Raw genomic sequence first — 13,864 nt, forward strand, 5'->3', positions numbered from 1 at the left:
ATCTGCAGCATTTTCTCACTGTTTTACATCAGTGTAAACCCCCAAAACGAGGTTTTTATTTTGTAAACATGAAGATATTACAATGCCAACCGTGATACTATCTCATGTTATGACCGTTTAGAAGGGCTGATTTCATTTTCAGGTACTCTGGCTAAATGCACAGGTTTCCTTGGTGTGCTCTTAGCAGTTATGCCAGCCCTACCAGGCTGATTTTAGAGAGGTTTAGGCCGATTTTCAGTGGGTCAGGCTAAAAGATAAGCTTGTCAATAAGCTGAGCACCATCTTCAGATTAGAAAACCAGTAAAACCATACAAACAATAAATAAATATAGGCCAGCTTAAATGGTCTTAGCTGGTCTCACTGCCTAGCCCACTAAAAAGTGCTTAGAAACCCTCTATGACACAGCATTGCCCAGTTTAATAGGCATATGTTTTTAAGCAGAGATGTAGCAATATGTGTCCGTAGGCTATAATTATAGCCTATTAGTGTGTAGTATTAATGTAAACAGCTATTGAGCACTATTCGTTCCAATGATTAAACAAAACGATGGGATGGTCAAATATTAACTGGCCGTTTTCAGAAAATTATACTTATGGTGTGCTGGAGGGGTAGCATCTCGGCAGTTCACATGACTGAATATAAACCTTGCAGTGTTTTAGCCTACAGTCTGGGTTTCACTTCAAACGCACATTTATATAGGGAGAAATCTTACACTGGGAACACCAACACTAAAAAGCCTTTGCAGCTCAAATATGAATGCTTAACATGGCAAAAGCGGTGAGAATTAAGCTGAAAATGCATCTCTCACACTCGCAGCCTCTCCCCAGCTGCATTACCGTTGAGTCCCGCCTCTCACCCAGCGTCTGTTAGAAAAAGTGGGCGGAAGTGTCGGTCCTTCTTTATTTCAAAAACGGAGTGATGTCAAACAACAGCGGCAGTCTCACTGACAAAGTCAGCTGTCTTGCAACCAGCTTATTCAACGCGTATGAGCCATTTGGAGAGGATAACTCGATGCCCGCGACGTAACCATCCTGCAGGTATTGGATACAATGTTTCATTTTAAATGATCCATTATGACGTCGTCATCTTGCTGTATCGTCACAGTGTAACTGCAGCTCAGTGCGAGGAATCACCACGACAGAAGAACATTTAGATATTCACTGCTGCAGTTTGAAATGCTTCCTCGCAGCATGAAAACCCATTAAAGATTATTTCTACGCGTGTCAACTCGATATCGGCGACCAGTGTCAGTTAACCAGTTTTGATAACCCTCATGCCAGCGTTCTTTGATGCGCACATCAAAGAAGATGTTTTTCAATGTTTGTTTCATATTCAAAATGGGCGGGAAGCTTGCATTAAACTTGCAACACATCCTTGCGAACCCACTGGATACTAAATAAAAAATTTCCTCGCGAATAACAGTCTTCTCTCTCTATTCATCTGTTTTCAGAGGTCGTTTGGAGGCTTGAAATGACAACATCTGCCAATGCCATGAACGCATTCCAGTTCTCCAGCCCAATGCACCTGCATATAGTTAATATCAGAGGACTCGTGAAAGGGAAGTTTGGCTCTCAGATGCGAGCAGTTTTCATGTGACTACTACAGATCTGTTTGAATGCGAGATCATCATATCTGGACCGAGACCACGGCAGAGCTTCGTGTCATTCATGGACACGGAAAGGATCCTCGCGCCTTGATCATATAAAGGATGATGTTTGTTTTGCTTTGGTTGTTTTTTGCATATATTGCTTGAATGTCCATATATTTGATAAGAGATGGCATGGCATCCCTGTTTTCTCCGTTGGTTCCGATGGCTTCGGTAGGACGATATTAATGTGGGTGGACCTTGGCGCGTCTCCAACGGATATTTTTTTTAGGGGGGCTGGAGGATCGGACTATTTACTACAGCTCTGTAGTACTTTTGCCATATAAACCAGCGTACATTTTTTTAAAAGCAAGCATCAGAGATATTTGACCTCCTTTGTCAGTATATAATGGCCGAGGACACAGCTATAGATGGACTGAGCACTGCAGCTGCGCAGGGAAATCTGATGGAAATTGAGCAGATACTGCAAAGCAACGTGAACGTTAATGAGAGGAACAAGTTCGGCAGGACACCATTGCAGGTTAGACGCTCATCTCCACGATCAACTTTCATATCTAAAGAAACACGGTGTTGTTTATAATGCATAGTACATCAGCCTCACGAAAACAATTTGTCCTTTTCCTTGCAGTCACCATGAGCAGTGGCCTGGTTGGTTGGCTTACTTCTAACTAAACCTGTGGTTTTTCTTTTTTAAAGTTTACCTGCAAACCAACAAGTAGCACCTGTTGCAAATAATCTATATTTTATTATGCCAACAAATTTAGCAGATACATAAAGCATTTATTGTGTGTAACTGAAACCTGTTTTATTACACTGTAGTCAGATCACGAGCTAAAGAAAATACATTATAGTTTTTTTTGGCAGCATTTTACAGATTCAGATGTTATTGTAATTGTTTAAGGGGGTTTTTTTTTTACAACGTAGGTGTAACAACAAAGTTGGTCACGTAGTGTAAATTTTATTGGCAATAAGGCCAGAAGTGATTGTAGATGCTTATGTTTATTTTTTACTTTTATGGGGTAAGATAAAACTCTACAATTAAATACAATTAAAATTATATATGAACATCCAATAAGACTCGAGAGGCTGTTTCTACTTTTTAAATTGTTATTTCAGTTATTAATCAAATATTCTACTTGTGAGAAGGCCGTCTGGACTTACACCAAGCACAATATAGCTATTTAATTTCGGTCAACATGAAATATGTTGATATTACTGTGCTTGTGTCATATTCACACAAATTATATTCTCTCAGCTTCGGAATGAGTGATAATCTAAACTCTGGGTAATCCCCTCGGTGCTGCTATGTAGCATATGCCAATGTGCCTATATGCAAATGTGGCATAGATGATACATAAAATATTCGTGAAATTTTGTTTGATCAACATTACGATTTCATGTTAAAATATATATGAATGAATAAGGAAAGGTGTATATTTTAAGTGCTATGACTGGTCACTGTACTTTTTATTTCTCGTGTTATCACCTTTAAAATGTGTCTGTGATGTGACAAAGGAATTTATAAAAGACTATAAACATTCCACGTGGTCTCTTAATTAAGGTAAAAATAAATGCCTGCATAATAATTATACAAGGTTTAAAATCGTTTGAGATGGAGCATTAGCCATATTAAAATATTCGTATGATGTACTGGTGATCTCAATGAAATTTCCATAAACATAATTCGTATAGGCTATGGTGATTTTTTCCCCCCTGGGAATTATATCACTTTATAACTTAATATAGGCCTATGTTCTGTCGAAATTCTGTTCGCTTTTAAAAAAATTTTTATATCGTTCTGAAGTAGAGGTTATTCTTGCTGCAATTCCTCTCTTCGATTTCTTTCTATTTGCATGCAGCAAAAATGACATCAGGAATAATTGGTACACATTCTTAGAACTATCATATATATATATATATATATATATATATATATATATATATATATATATATATATATATGCACACACATATACGTGTACATAACTAAAAGATGTTGGCAATTTGACCTAAAATACACTATTCCCTCGTGCATTCATACATATTTTCCATATAATCTTGATTGAAACCTTCAATAAACCACTCATAATGCTTATTAAAAATGCACACTTTCGCTAAAAACATTATTTATGTCATGAATGAATTATTGTAAGACTATTGTTACATGCACATGTTACATGTTACGCACATGTTTATATTTTAACACGTGTTCTCTTTGGGTTGTTCTCTCAGGTGATGAAACTTGGCTGCCCGCGCATAGCAGAGACGCTGCTTCGAGCAGGCGCAGACCCGAACGCGCGCGACCCCATCCTAGGACTGACCGTCAGTCACGACGCCGCGCGAGACGGGTATCTGGACACTCTACAGGTGCTCGCGCAGAATGGTGCTGATGTCAATCTTCTCGACAACAAGGGCAACCTGCCTCTGCATCTGGCGGCGCAAGAAGGATGCCTGGATGTCGTGCAGTATCTCGTATCTTCCTGCAACACGCAGCCGTTTCTGCGGAACGCAAAAGGCCAAACGCCTCTTGACTTGGCGTCATTGCACAAAAGATATCAAACTGTGGAGTGGTTAGAGAACATTGCGCCTTCACAATCCAGCTAGAGATTATGATTATGGGCCTGTGTGTTTTGTTGTGGAACAGAGGTAGCAGAGAAATGCTGAATGGGCGATTTGTTGTTGCATTGCGGGAAATTCAGCCAACTACCTCTTATTGCGATGTAAAATATTGGGCTCAGGGGCTTGACGTTTTGTGAAGAACAATTAACATTTGACATTGCATGTAATTCACATGGCCCACAATTTCAACTGGATAAATGAGTTGTTGTTTTTTTCCCCAGACCCCAGGTCATATCTTTCAGCTCATAGTCTCCATTTTAGATTTGTAGATCATTTCTTTCACTATAACTTTCAAGCTCATACCTATATGTCCTGTATTATAACAAGAAAAAATTATAATCTAGATTAATCGATGTGCTCAAAGAAATCAATCCCCTTGTCTTGAAGTAATTGCACTATAATGGTCAAAAAATAATAATAACCTAACCCCTGACTGCTCTGATTTTTGTTGTTTAGTTTTATGACATTCAATTTGCACTTTTGCTTGTAATTAATGCCCTTTTAACTGTGAAATGTCTTTTGTCGCATTTAAAATATTAAAACCTTGCAAAATAACCAAAGACACCTGTTAAACTGTTTCAGTATGTTTTCATGACGTTGTGTTTAACCGGCCTCGTGTCGCTGAAATACGGGTAGGCCTAGAACACATTATGAGACTGTATTAAAACATGGAATATTTGAAACTGTTGTTTGGTGTTGTCGAATGTTTAAAGCAGGCTAAATAAAAACGCTGTGACGTTAGCAGTGGCAGAGTTGTATATATTTTTAGCAGAACACCAGTTGTCTGCCGTTCCCTCTGTAAACAGAAAGCCTGACAGTTGACAATTATCAGATTTAGCTTTCGTTGTAGTGAAAAGTCGAAACTAAATGATTAATTTGACGAGAATTAGCTACATTTCTCTCACCTTTTATAATAAATATATTTTTTTAATTCATAAAATAAAAGTCCTTTTAAAATTTGTATGTATAGGGTTTATTTGTGGGGTTTTTTTAAAGTAATTGGCGGTGAAACTGTCCGGAGATTGTAAAAAAAAAAAAAAAAAAAAAAAACAGCGTTTGGTGGTGGGAGGTGGAGGTTGGAGTAAATTTGGCATTATCTGCTCATTTTATTTCTTTAAAAATTAACAGCGAAGCCATTTTGCTTTAAAATATTAATATTTGAAAATCAGTGTGGCATAAGTAACAAGCAGGAAGATATTTTTCAAACATTTTGACCTTTTCATGACAAGGCACGTCTTGTTCAGGTCAAACAAAGTAGGCCTAATGCTAAATTCTCTAGACTCAATAATTCATGATATTTGGGGGGGAGTTGTAGCCTACATTAATATGTTTGTATATACTCACGTCTATTAAAGGTGCAAAAGACCGTATTTTAGTAGATGGCGAGTCATTAAATCCATTTTTATAGAAAAAGGTGTGTGTGTGTGTGTGTGTGTTGTTTTTTTTTTTTTTTCAAAATGTATGAAACCAACATGAATACAAATATTATATAGGCCTATCTAATAACTTGATACATGCGTTTTAAAATATTCTTTCCACAATCTCGGACATCATTTGTTATTGACCCACATATAGGCTATCGAACCAACAGCAAATAAAAACGCATGCGGTGAAAGCTAAATATGCGTCATGAGGGCACATTATTTCTCTCAGTAGCTAATCTAAAACAAATATTTTGACGTGTGGTGTGTGGCAGTCATTCATTTCAAAACCAGACTACAAACAGGACTGAGGACACGTTTTAGCACGAATTCGTATAATGAGCCATATTATCTTGGATATGCAATGCGCTTTTATTTTTAGGGTTCGTGGGTGTCGTGGATACATTGACTGTTATGTTCGCACAATATAAAAGGATAGACGGTGAATGATAAAATGGTGACTCTGTGAGGGTTCTCATGGTCGTGCAGCAGCAGAAATCCGTTAGATCGGTGGGAGGAAACAGTCCGCTGCGCGGTGCCAAGATTTTCAAATTTGGGCGCTTTCGGTGTAAAAACGCTCACGATTCTCTCCAAGCGCAGTCTGCAAGAGAAGACGAAACTTTTAGGGTGTTAAGCGCTTCTAAACGCAGTTTTCATGATCATGGAGATGCCGAGCAGTGATCTTCTTCCTGGTTGCGGTGCTGCGTAAAATCTTAGAAACGCACGATGTTTTATTCTTCAAATCGAATTAATTACATTTATGACAATTATTCAGCTCTCAACACGGGTTTATATCGACTGTCAACGATGAAATAGGTAAATAAAATAACTTCTTATAATGTGCAAAACCTCTAGACATGTTTGGGCATGTTTATGGTCAGTTTATGGTGTGGCTAAAAATTTAAAAAGAAAGCTTTATGTTTATTGGGAGAACTATGTGTGAGTCAATCAAAACAACAACTTAGAATCAATATGTAACATGTTGAATGTATAGCAAGATTATAAGATTTTACTGAAGATTTTGACACATGTCAGTAATCTACTGAAAACAAAAATAAGTTGACCCTTATTCTCAGTCATGTCAGATATTGTATGACCATCTGTACTCTACACATGCATCCATCCTTGCTTACCTGTGATAAATTTGATATATTGTTTATAGATGTCTGCTGAGAACATCAAAACTGTAATTTCTCTTGAAAGTGGGTGTATAGAGGGCTTTGACCTTTGATGGAGCTGGTAGTTAACAGTTATATGCAGTTTTTAATGTAGGAGTGATCAATGCAAAATATATTTTTTCTATACTGGAGAATATTTTAAGAGAGGCCTTTATATTATTTTAATACAAGTAAAAATGAATTGCATTAGGGTTAATTCTGATTGCATAAACAGATCCTTTATTCTTCATTGAATAATATTTTAAGCCCAGAATGGGTCATCATTTTTTATTTACTTATTTTTATTTTTCATTATTGTTATTTAAGTCGCCCTGCTGTGAGGTCAGTTCCATTTGAACCTAATGGAGACACGAGGGAGCATTGTGTGGCAGACCTTTCATCTGCATTTCACAAACTGTTTACCCCGGCCGGTGTCTGATTTTTTTTTTTTTTGTTGCAGTGTCTGTTTAATTGCTCAACTGCAATATTTTGAGGTCACTGAATGACAAAATCTTTCAACTTACACCAACCCTTGTTTGTCATTCTATTGATCCAAAATGCATATTTTTTTTGCATATATGTATTTATGTCATGTTTTACATCAGTATAATGTAATAATTGATGTATTTGCATGGGGTAATTACTTTTCAACCTCAGGGCTTTTTTAAAAACATTTTTTAAATTCAATAAATGCAAATAATAATAATATAAAAAAGCGTCCAGTCTGTCTTTCTTGATGTTTGAAAGTTCAAGCAGAGTACTGAATAAAACACCCGTTGCTTTACAGCCGAAGCATCACTGATTTTGTGGGCAATATAACAAATTTGCTACTTTGTAATTTATGAGTGTTACAAGAGCTTGTGAGCAGCTGCCAGGTGGAGAGCCACTTGAAAACCCTCTTTACACAGAAGGGGTGATACAATATGTCCAAAAGCCCTGTGGTGGTGAGGCATTGGCCAGTCAACAGATACACTTGTATAAGACTTCGGGAAGTACCACTCACCACTGTGCATTTTGCTTTCCATTTTCATGAAAAATTAATTCACTGTGCATTTTGCTTTCATGAAAAATGAATTTGTGGTCGCAGTGACTGACAGCACAGAACTCAGTTCAAGTGCAGCTTCCTTCCACTTTCTGCACAGGCACTGGGGGTTGTAACACAATATGGTGGATAATGGAAATATGAGCAGAGTTTGCAGAGATACATCAGCATGCAAATGCTCTGCTTTGCACCCGGTAACTTACAAAGTATTTTGAAAAACAGCTTTTTCTAAAGATGTTCAGGAATCGTTACACCTGAACAGTTTGTTATTAAAAGGGCACCAAATGAGTTTTTATGTCACTAGCAGGTTGCAGAGCCTCTATGCAAACTATATTTCTGAGTAGCAGATATTAAACAAATATGTACATATTTACATATGCAGCATGTATGTAAATATCCATAGAAGAGGAATTTTCACAGGGACTTTCAGGTCAGGCCAGGTTGGCACATTTATAAATTGTGTTAGTTAGTAATTAAAATGCTTTTTGAAAATATATATTTTTTTATATTTCCAGGTATATTGATATCTTAAAAAAAACATTTAATATTTAGATTTAAATGTAATATTTAACATTGAAATAAGCTATATTCTTCTTAAATCAACGTCAGTACAAAGCATGATCGCTTTGTGATTTACCCCACATAGAGTAGTGTGAGCTATGTTTAATGAAGTGTCTTTTTTCCTTGGCAATAAGGATGGACATACCACTTAATGATCCACGTACATGATCTGTTAAGCATTATATAATGTTTACATGATTTTCACGTTTAAAAGCGCTATATAAATGAAGATGACTTGGACGCACGTGTTAAGTATTTTTTTGTTTTGTTTTTGCAGCCAAGATTTTAAGGTATGTATGAGCCAATACAGAAACTGAAAATAAAACTTCACTTGAACATATTCGCTGGAGTAAAAAAGTGTGACAACTAGGCCCGTCTTCCCTATGCCCTTGTATGGTATGCAGTAAAGCTTGGCAAATGTGTATTATTACAAAAAAAATCCTCTCATATAAAATTCACTTTACAAAGACATCCATCACTAACTGATTAACGGTACTGTAGGCCTACTAAATATAGCCTATACAGAATAACATTAGAAGGCAAGCTCACATAAGAAAACAAGCTCTAAACAGCACGGCTATAACAATACATTACATTATTTTCACGGGTTTTTTTCTAGTTATGGCCAACCCTTCATTAAAAATATCTAGTTTTTAAATCTGAGTGAAAATGGCTGGGTATAGCATAACAACAAAAGTGACTCAGCAGTTAATGTGCTTCGACTGGCTTCGACATGACAGTTATAGCGCCCTCTTGTGCGGGAAAAAACGAACCCGTTTTTTTTTTTTTTTTTTTACCCGTTTTAATGAGCAACATTTCAGAATAATATCATTACGTAGTGACGTATTTTTTACAAAGAACAATGAGTTAAAAAATTATTTAACGATTTATAATAACTTTCATTAATAATAGCCTACATTGGCAAGAATACGTTTGTGCGCCATTGGAAAACTCATAAAATGTGGTTAATTTAAGACAGTCACAATTATAGAAAAACAGTATTGACAATTATAAATATGTAAAAAGCACATTTGCTCGTGTGTTATTAGTTTAGTCAGATTGTTTGTCTATAACTGTAACCTAAATTAAGATCAGACCACATTTTATGAATAGGCTAGCCTAAGCTGCAGAAAGCCAGACATTTAAGATGTGTGTGTGTGTGTGTGTAGTTTCACTACATTCTAACTATATGGATACATGCCACTTAATGATCTGTTAAGCATTATATAATGTATTAAATTACATTTTTAATGAAAATTGATATTCAAATAGAACAATAAACACAATCAGACAATTTCATAGCATAAATTCTATTTATTATTTGCCTGTAGTACATAGAAGATGCATAATTTTATATATACATGTTTATGTGAATATGTATATATATATATATATATATATATATATATTCACAGACAGACAAACGGGAGACTCTCACAGCCTTACACACACGTGTCACATACAAACAGATCACAGATAATGTCCATGTGCTCCCAGCACATCATGGAGAATCAGTTTCATGTATGGCATTGCATTGATGACATGTCTCTCAGGAGCAAAAAGTGTCTGTGAACGCAGTTTATTACGTCCAAATGCTCAATCATCATCATCATCATCATCACTCCGTCCTCCCGATGCTGGTGTAGAGCCCCCGTCAGCCCAGGACGTCCAGCCAAAAGCCTCCTGCTATTCTGGTCTAAGGCAATGGAGCTCCACGTTGTGTGGAGAGACCCAAAAAAAAAAAAGAAAAAAAAAAAAGAGAAGACAAAAACTAAAACTAAAAGTACTGTGCAAAAACAGGTCAATGGATTTTTCTATGAAGAACATATCCTCCACTTTCATTAACTACACACTTACAGTCACTCCACACAAGGCATGAGTTCAAACACGAGGAAAAAAACCAAAATCTTCACTTCAATAGCAGCCACTAACCACCAGAACTTTTTCTGTTTTGATTAATTAAGGGGACAGATTTAATGAGTACATCACCCACTACCAGTTCTCATTTCGAACAATTACTTTGTCTTTATATAAAACTTGATGCTCTCTTGTGCTTTTTTTTTTATAGTCATAGACAGAGCAAGAGGGCTGGGCGTAATTTCACCAAACACAAACCATCTTTCATTTCGAATAAACATCAAACAGCTTTTCATGCACATCCCGGCTTTGGGTGTGATCATCCACTGCCCGTTGTCTAGTATTCCACAAAAACCGCAAATTAATGCCAAGTATTTGAAGTCTATGGGAAAAAAGTTTTTCCCACAAAAAAAAACAAAAGGGAAAAACACTCGCTATTTGCTTAGCTGAATCCATGAAAGATTCAAATGTTTCTTTTTTTAGGCTTACGAGTCCCTCATGATGTCATAAAGACTTCTTTTAAAGTATCTGGTACTGAGAATTCAAATAAAAGTCACTAAAATATATATCATTGCACTATGTACAATAAAGTTAACAAAACACAAGTGCATCAGCAAAGAAGGTGAAATTCTCATTATCGAGCAGTTTCGCACACTCATTCGTGTACTAATGTGAGTCATATGGTCTATATTGCATTAATCACTATGAGGCTGACCTCATAGCCACCTTCAGACTTTGCATGATTTCAGTGTTTTTTTGTGTGTCTGTAAATACAATTTTTCAGTTGTTACTACATTAACAGTAATGATGATTTTAAAACTACGTGAAAAAAAAAAAAAAACATGATTCACAAAGCAAAAAGCAACATAACATTACAGCTTGACCAACATGTGAGATCAGCCATTATTTTGACATTTTAAATAATGCAGGATATATATAATATTTTATTATTATTATTATTAATTAATCGCTTCCCCAACTCCATTCAGATTTGGTGCTCACAACCGACAGAGAAATGATCATTTCTCAACACAAAACTGGGCAGCTGAAGTGTTCATATAGTTTAAAACAAGTAAACAAACATACAAACTCAAAAGCTATAGCTTGTGGTTAAATAAAAGTTGTATGGGATGATTCCTGTGTGCATGTGTGTGTGTGTACAGTTGGGCTTAATTCTTTGAGTCAAAAGTGCAAAAATCATGAGGAAACATTTTTTACTTTGCATGTGTATGCGCAATGCTATTTGTTTTGCTCCACTGCCGCTTCGGCAGAAATCAAACAAGCCCTTTATGGAAACAGACACTGAGAAAGAAGGGAATAAATAGAGATTGAACGTTGAAGATGTGTTTTTAAGAGTCCTCGAAGGTTCGTCTCCTTCCAGTGTAAGTGTTGCTACGGTGGAATGGTGCGCGAGTCTGGGTGTCGTCAACGAGAGACAAAGGGAATCGCATGATAAAGTCGTCAGGGTGCAAAAGGGCTCCTGCAAATTTCCCTGTCCAGCAGGACAATGCAGGAGGGGTTTAATTATCACTGTGGCCTAGCAGGTCCTCCTTTTTCCCACGATGCCACGGGCACGCCACTCCACGCCCCAGTCGGGTGGAACGGTTGTCTCTTTATGCAAAGGGGCTGTGTGAGGACAGGGCTCGAGGGCTGTGTGTGCGCAGGGCGGGGATCAGTGCAGGAAGTAGTCAGTTAGTTTCATAGGACGAGAGCAAGGCAGCATCTACAGGCTCCATACAGGAGGGACACGTGAAGGACCTCATCAGCCAGTCGTCTATGCAGTCCAGGTGGTAGATGTGCATGCAGGGGAGGAATCGAATGGGGTCTCCGTACACAAAGTCCATCATGCAGATCACACACCTGCGCAGAGAGAGAGAACGTGTTGACACACACACCGCGATACGCCGGACAACAAAGGGTACAGCATTTCCACAGGCTGGGCGTAACGTAGAATTTAAAAAAAGTTGGTCACGCCCTGCAGGATGTTGAAGTGGAGTTTGAATGGGAAAGAAAGGAATTGACTGAATTGCAATAAAAAAAAAAAGAAGGTTTTTTTTAAATCTCGTAAGCCAGCTTCAGGTTGTTTGGTTTGGTTTAAATAAAAGCCTTACACGGATATACACTGCTCACCAAGACTGCATTTGTTTGATCAAAAATAGAGTAAAAACAGTACTATTCTGAAATATTATTACAAGTTAAAGTAACTTTTCTATTTGAAAATATTTTCAAATGTAATGTGATGGCAAAGCTGAATTTTTAGCAGTCTTCAGAGTCACATGATTCTTCAGAAATCATTCTAAAATGCGGATTTGCTGATCAGGAAACATTTCTTATTAATGTTGAAATCAGTTGTGCCGCTTTTTTTTCAGGATTTTTTGATGAATAGAAAATGTCATTTTATTCCATCCTTGCTGAATAGAAGTATGAATGCATTAAAACAAATTTGAATGGTATATATTTAAAAGGAATTGCCAATTCAGTTCTGAACCGTGCACAGGAACGTTAGCTGTCAAAAGATTAAAATGATTAATGCCGATAATAGCGTTTCCCTTTCAAAACACTGTGCATTCATTGTTATTGCGGTTTCACTGACTGCTTTTACTGGTTTAACTGAACAGTGAACACTTTCCCTTTCTGCTCTTGGTCAGACAACAGTCCCATCTTAAACTTGCCCTATTGGTTGAGCTAAAGTTTCTGTCAGCTTAGTTGGGGCGTTCAAACAGAGCATTGTTTGATACAGTGACACAGACACTGTTTACACATTTTGAAGGCTTTAGATTATGAATGGCTAACTTATAGAGGTTTCGGCATAATAAGCTGGGATAGGAAAACATATTTAAACAACTTTATCCCTGTGTTTGCTTGTATTTTTGATATTTCATACCCGTTGAACTTTGATGAGACTTAAATCCCACCATATAAAGTCTGCAAATTAATAGTTCTGTTAAAAGTCCCAGGCGGCAGTTAAAGCGTCTCCATCATTTACTGATAAGGAAGACCCATGCTGTTGCTCTTAGTCTTGGAATAAAACCGTTCAATGGTATTTCATAATTTAACACGTAGTCCTAATCATAGCAGATTTTCAGCTGAACTTGATTCCTTTCCCCTCACAGTAAACATGCGTTCAGGGTCGACTGAAATAAATGGTGCTTTCAATACCTTTAATATAACTAAGAAGCAAACAGATACACAATATCATCACTCACTCTCGAATCTTCTTCTCGGTGCCGTCGCTGCCTGGATCATAGACACCTTTAGGAAGATGCTGGATGAGACCGATCCTTTGAGCGATCCGCACCTGCTCCTCTTCAGTCAGTTGGGTCGCCAGACGGGCCTGGCTGGGAGTGGGGTGGTACACCGGCACATGGATCTGCTCCTGAAAACACATACACATATAGTATAAAGACATACAATGGTGAAATGTTATGAATTACTGTTTCGTAAGGTTTGAGACCTTTAACCACTTTTATGCCACTCAATATTATGCATATATGACTTGTCCAGAACTGACTAAGCAGCAATACAATGTTAAATACAGTTATGAGTAAGCATCTTAATATTTGAGGCCCATGCAAGCAAAAGCTCCACTAGAGGGCGATCT

General features: G+C 37.2%; 2 protein-coding genes across 4 annotated transcripts in view; one reads left to right on the plus strand and one right to left on the minus strand.

The window, feature by feature from the left end:
- Positions 1–854: 854 nt before the first annotated feature.
- cdkn2c (cyclin-dependent kinase inhibitor 2C (p18, inhibits CDK4)) lies at positions 855–4,973 on the plus strand. The gene is made up of 3 exons (XM_081348833.1): positions 855–1,037; positions 1,451–2,126; positions 3,839–4,973. The coding sequence occupies exons 2-3, from the start codon at positions 1,995–1,997 to the stop codon at positions 4,208–4,210; spliced, it is 504 nt and encodes a 167-aa protein (XP_081204959.1). The 5' UTR covers positions 855–1,037; positions 1,451–1,994; the 3' UTR covers positions 4,211–4,973.
- A 6,208-nt stretch (positions 4,974–11,181) lies between these two features.
- The window catches only part of rnf11b (ring finger protein 11b), a 19,953-nt gene continuing 17,270 nt past the window's right edge, over positions 11,182–13,864 (minus strand). Inside the window, exons 3-4 of one of the 3 annotated variants that reach the window (XM_081348731.1) lie at positions 13,470–13,639; positions 11,182–12,123 (exon numbers count right to left, since the gene is read on the minus strand). In XM_081348731.1, the coding sequence (XP_081204857.1) occupies positions 11,952–12,123; positions 13,470–13,639 (342 nt within the window). In that variant the 3' untranslated portion in view covers positions 11,182–11,951. The remainder of the gene's footprint in view (positions 12,124–13,469; positions 13,640–13,864) is intronic. The other 2 variants (XM_081348729.1, XM_081348730.1) reach the window with 2 other exon arrangements.

This window comes from Scardinius erythrophthalmus, assembly GCF_964197995.2.
Source record: "Scardinius erythrophthalmus genome assembly, chromosome: 20".
Classification (NCBI taxonomy): Eukaryota; Metazoa; Chordata; class Actinopteri; order Cypriniformes; family Leuciscidae; genus Scardinius; species Scardinius erythrophthalmus.

Coding starts and splice junctions, on each gene's coding strand:
- cdkn2c (XM_081348833.1), top strand. CDS start 1,995: ATGGCCGAGGACACAGCTATAGATGGACTGAGCACTGCAGCTGCGCAG. Junction 2,127..3,838: donor TCGGCAGGACACCATTGCAG/GTTAGACGCTCA, acceptor TTGTTCTCTCAG/GTGATGAAACTTGGCTGCCC.